Source organism: Corticium candelabrum, chromosome 8 (assembly GCF_963422355.1).
Source record: "Corticium candelabrum chromosome 8, ooCorCand1.1, whole genome shotgun sequence".
NCBI lineage: Eukaryota > Metazoa > Porifera > Homoscleromorpha > Homosclerophorida > Plakinidae > Corticium > Corticium candelabrum.
Genome location: NC_085092.1, coordinates 5,634,377 through 5,640,415, shown reverse-complemented (window position 1 = coordinate 5,640,415; position 6,039 = coordinate 5,634,377). Strand labels below are relative to the sequence as shown.

The 6,039-nt window shown below is 42.2% G+C and overlaps 1 protein-coding gene across 1 annotated transcript; it reads left to right on the top strand.

Moving 5' to 3' along the window:
- Window positions 1-276: 276 nt before the first annotated feature.
- On the top strand, window positions 277-2,609 carry LOC134183170 (uncharacterized). The gene has a single exon (XM_062650649.1). It carries the CDS (start codon window positions 406-408, stop codon window positions 2,266-2,268), a length of 1,863 nt encoding a protein of 620 aa, XP_062506633.1. The 5' UTR covers window positions 277-405; the 3' UTR covers window positions 2,269-2,609.
- The last annotated feature ends 3,430 nt before the right edge of the window (window positions 2,610-6,039 follow it).

Below are 6,039 nucleotides of genomic sequence, written 5' to 3'. Positions count from 1 at the left end.
TAGATCTACGCTCGTACCAATGCAATTGTCAGTCTGCGTGTTGTCTCGCTGTACTATCGTGGGTTTTGATAGTATAGTGACCTAACTGGTGGAAAACGCGAGTATACATGCAGGGTACTGCAAGTGTAATTAGTTCACTCCGTGGAAAGCTAGCAGATGCGCGTGGGAAGGCAGTCCCTTGGAAGTGATCCAACTAGGCTTCTAGCCAACTACGTACCGGTAAGGGTATTTCCAATCTCGACACTGACTATAAAGGCATCTAACTAGTTTGAGCGTCATTTGCTGAGCGAATTAGTCCAAGTCAGAGTTTGCTCCATTCGTCAGACGCCAACTCAACTGTCTGGTATTGCCGCGCCAGTACACGACGTTTCCACTCACATTAGACGTCGTCGTGCTTTCTCGAAAATGCCTCTATCAATAAACGGCGACGGTGTCGTCTCGCAGACAACGCTAGCTGGCGTCGAGATCACTGTACCCATTTCTGTGTACGGTATTTTCCTTCTCACTATGGGAATGGTGTTGGTCGCAGACTGGTGTTCTCGTAGTCTTACACACGAGTTTCTGTGGGGTGAGTTCTTCATCATGCTCCTAATGATATCGTCTGTGGTGTGGATGGTGTGGGTAATGGTGAAAACGAGACTCGCCGTTCGTCGAGCAGCAGGAATCTCACCCAATGTTCCTGCACCCAAGCCTTTCGAGCGGGGAGCAAAATCTCACGTTGATCCTGGCACCAATTTGCTGGTCAAGGCTCTTATAGGCTTTTCTGCATTCAGTTTGTTGTTGGTCAGTTTCCAGACTGCTGACGCTGTCGTTGCCCCAAACTCTTGTTCGTCTCAGGTCGCCGTTGTGTCTTGTCTTTGCAAATTCGTCTACATTCTGGTTCAAGTGTGTTATATTGTGTCTTCGCGGAGTCGCGTGTTGTTTAAGAAGAGTGTGGTGCACGGTGCGGCTGTCATGCAAATGGTCGTTGCGAATATTATACTCTACAGTTGGACGTTCGTCAAAAGCAAAGAAGGGATTCTGTCTCACGATTCCAAGCCAAAAAGGGAATTCTATAATATGACTAATACAATAGTCGTAGACAACAACAGTGGTGTAACAAATAATTCTACTCACAGTCCCGATGTTGCGGAATGTCTTGGCACCACATACAAGACTGTTTTCCCGTGGCTTTACCCATTTTGTCTGGAATTTTGTCTGACTGCGTCAGCCATGATGGCCGAACAATGGTTGAATTTGCCTAGCCCTCCGACAGACCCACGAGGTGAGGATGATTCAGCCATGCAGTTATCTGTATCTGTTGAAGAGCACCGACCAGAGCGTCAAGAAAACTGCAACCACGACAGGACGAAGCCGAGCAAAGTTTGGGCAACTGCTGTTGGCATGTTTACCTTTGTTGCTCACATAGGAGTGATAGCATTCCTAATGATCGAAGAAAAGCCAGAACTAGCTTCAAATGCCTGGTATGCATCGAAAACAGGTGCAGCAATCTTTATCATTGTACTCTCTGCTTACGGACTGTATACACTCGGTCGTTGCAATAGAGGCTCTGTTTCAGAAGGACTACATCTAGATGAAGTTCTTCTTCTTATAGCCAGTGTTGGAGTGCTAGCTCTGTCATTGTTCAGAGGTTTCCCGGCAGCAGCCAAACTAGTAGATGGTCCAGAAAAAAAGGAAGTTTCACGCGCCCTACTAGTGTTTTTCACTGAGATTCCGGTTGTTGTCGGAATCATTACTCAAACTACTTTCATCAGCAAGGCTCTGCATCGAGAACCAGGAGAGCATGGATTTACAACAGCCTCTATAGCCATAGTAATGGGTTGGCTGAATTTTGGTTGGTGGTTGAGCAGCACGGTCCATATAGAAGGAATGGACAATCCTATATACAAGAACGGGACTACAACAACAATCGACGCACTGCAAACGGGGAGATTTGGTGAGTCCTCGTGGCTCGTCTTCTTCCTTCTCTGCTTTCCTGTGGTCATCTTCTATCGGATTCACAGCGCTGTAGTGCTCTACAGAATCTCTAAGGAACACAGCCACGCGACGGCAAACGAAGGAACGGAATTGTCTGCCATTGTCGACATCGAGAGAAATATGAAAAGCATGTTGGACCGCTGGGCCTACCTGAAACGAGAAATGGATAAAGTGAGTAATCGGTGGAATCAATTTTACCAGCAAAACAACCCTACAGTGCAGCAGCGATTACATCAGCTTTCGCAGCAAGTTGAAGAATTCAACCAGACAGTGAGAACAAGCACGTCCTAGTACACTCAGTCTATCATTGATGCACATGCAATCAGTGACAGTTATCTTGATGCTCTTATCTAGAGAAGGACTAGGCATTAGGGTAACTTGGGATTCAAAATTGTTCAAAAAGTTGACACGTGATAATGAATAAATAATTTATATTTTATGACATGCTGTGTGGATTGTACCTGCTTACTGCTCAGATACCTGCAGACTAGCTTACAAAGTGATTTGACGTAGCTGCTAAATGTTGATATTTACAATGTCAACTGATGTTTAGGTTGACATTTATTATTTAAATTTAAGAAATTGCAATGGTGTACTTAATAATTGATCGGCTAATCAAGCCACGTCAACAAGATGACGTCACCTTGTTGCATTTGAGTCACAACGTAGCGCGGTCTTCAAATTTGGAGAACTAATACATTAGACTGTAAACCACGCCCAATTGTACTTGCAAAGCCACGCCCCTTTCTACTTCTACTTTGCTAGCTCAGAGTTTGTAGAAATGTGAGCAAATAGTATCGATTTCAGGTTACAAATAAACTACGCGACTGGGTGACGTCAGTGCATGTGCGTAAAGGATCTAGAAGTGGAAACACTGTTACAGTCCTTGCCAAAAAGGTTTTCAAGGCTCGCTGCTCGCTCGTCAAACTAATTAATTAATTAAATGACATTTCGATAACAATAGAATCTAGAATACTAGTTCAGTGCAAACCAGCGTTGACCAAGTCTAGCATTTCGCAATGTAGCGGGCAATAGGTCTAGCTTGTTGTATTAGTTAGAATATACAACCTGAGCACAAATTAGAGAAAGTGTGGAGCGCCGACATTATGAGACAGAGTAGGTGTACACAATTGACACGTGCTGCATGTGAACATGTGGGCAAACCTGTAGACATTAATTTTCAGTGCAATTGTCAGATGTTTTAGAGTCCAGCCACCACAGCTATCTGTCTTTCTCAATATCCTACAGAAAAAAAGAAATTTGCCCCCGCCTGCTGTTAACTTCATGAGCATGTGTACTTTCCTGTCGATTGCCAGCCTCGACTGAGCGCCGTCGGCAAACGGAGGGCGCATGTAGTTCTTGCTTGCACAAAACTACACGTGTCACGTGATTCAATTTTAAGATCACGAGATGTGTTGTACCTAGATGTGAAGGTCTTCGCTAGTTAAACTCAAGCGAAATGCCTAATCTAGACACCTCCTCGGATGATTCCAATTCTGTATCTATGTTTAGGTAGTATATAACTAGAAATTTAATCTAGCACTCGCAATCAGCAGCCATGTATGCAGAAGACTCTAGAAAAGTCTGCTGAGAAACAGACCTACAGAGACACAATCAGACAAACACACAACCAGACAGACAGACAATCAGACTAAAAGATTTGCCTACGCTGTACATGCATGCACGCCGAAGACTAAAAATTTGATGAAACTGGCAGATCACCATGAGGCAGGCTCAGTCCATCTTTTTTTCATGTATTTTTGTTTTATAATTTTTTTCTTTTTCTTATTTTATATTTTTTTTCTTTTTGTATTTTATAATTTTTTTCTTTTTCTTTAACGATGCTGCTTACTTAAGCATCAGCGTTTTTGAGCTGATGCTTAACAAGCAGCATCACCTGAGTTTCTCCAATCTATTTGTATTGGTTTTACTCGCAAGCTTTATCACTTGAGGGCGTATCTAATCACTCTAAAACAAATTCTACAATCAAATTATTGTAGTTCACCCTCTTAGAACTATTAGCTGTGTCGTAAAGTGCCATACCCGTAATTGCGACTGCGATTAGATTGAAATTCTCTCAACTACAGAAACTTTCTATTACAATAGTATGTCAGGGGCGACGAAGCCGGTCCGGCATGGCCGGACCAGTTTTCAAAATGTGTGCTTCCGCCAGAGGCTGTTTGCTGCAAACTTCCGGCCTAAAGATATAGCTAATTAAATAAAAAATATATTTCTTCTTATCAGCAGCCTAGTTCATGCTTATGACTTAATTTAAAAAGAGAAATAAGATGTGGACATAAACGGGATGCAGTTTGAGGCCTGATACCAGGATATTGTCTGCGTGACAGTTTCTGTTATGGCTTCGAATTCCCTTGCAACGTCCCTTGCGAATAATCACGTGAGTAGCCACGCCCGTTAGCGCGCGTTAGGTCGCATCAGTGTTTGTTTGCTTCCGGCGCCCCTGTATGTTGAAGGATAAAACGAAAAATGTTAATCGTTGAACTCTTTAACCAAATCAACAACCAATCACCAATCACGTGAACAAAAATAACGCATTGCTAAATAAAAGTTGGTTTAGAAGAATTGACTAAAAAGCTAAACCAGAACAAGTATAGTATAGAAAAATTGTTGTTTAAACTAGACTGGCAGTTATGTTTATGATAAGAATTCATTAAAGTTAGACCCTAAATTTCTCAGAATTGGTCAATTTGCGATCTGAGAATGTATCAAGCCAGATGCCTCTCACAGTTTCGTGAATCAATGTGTCTCATACCCTCTAGTTAGACGAAAATAAGTTATAGAGAAAAGAGATGAAAAGATCTAGGTAATTAAAGTACTTGCATTAATTATACTTATGGACGAAATTCTTCTCCTTGTAGCTAATGTTGGTGCTTTTGCTTTGCCCTTGTTCAGAGGTCTTCCTGGGGCAGCTAAGCTAGTGGGTGGGGAAACAACTTTAGATGCCTTTCTCGTCATGTTCAGAGAGATTCTTGTGGTTGTGGGAACCTTCTTGCAAACTGTTTTCATCGGTAAAGCTCTGCATTGCAAGACAGTACGGCACGGACGCATCAGGATAGCCTCGATAGCCACTTATCTCGGATGGTTGAATATCAGCATTTGGCTGATCAACACAATAGAAGTCGAAGGGCTCGACAATGGAGTCTACAATGAAGACACAATGGAAATGATCGACAACTTACAAAGGAAAAGGTTTGAAGCGTCGTGGTTGATCTTTCTCCTGCTCTGCTTTCCAGTCGCAATCTTCTATTGCATTCACTCAAGCATAGTACTCTATAAAATCTCGAAAAAGCACAAGTGTATTACAGGCAGGGATGCATTTGAGACTGACAGACAAAGAGAAGCAGATGCAGGCCTATAGGCTGCTTCACGAACAGTCAGAAGGGCTCTAATAACGGTGCAAGCAACAGACCTTACGACGATGTCACAGCATGCTGTTGTGTGACAATTGTGTTGAAGACATCTAGGTATATAAAATTGCAGTAATCATGTACTAGTTGTACGAACTGAACAAATTTCAGGTTGCTATCGAAGATACATATATACATGCAGACGATGGTGTCCACGCCTGCAGTGAACACTCTAATAGTGTCCTCTGTGCCTCATGTGACATACATATATATACATACATACATACATACATTTTTTTGTTACAAGGACCCTTAGGGCCCAGGTTACTGCAGACACTACTAAGTACTTGCTACGATACTTTCTACCATACTTTCTACAATACTTTCTACGATACTTTCTACGATACTAGTATACAATTGAAACACTATCAGCAGTCACTGTCTATGTGAGAGGCAATTGTATGTTAGTTCCTTGCCCAAGGGAACTTATGTATGTGGCCCTCCCGCACTCGAACTCTGACCCAAAGGTCCCGGATGTTTCCAATCTCCAACTGCACACTCTAACCAATTGAGCCACATACGTACATACATACATACATACATATATACATACATACATATATACATACATACATATATACATGCATACATATATACATACATGTATACATACATACATACATACATACTTGTA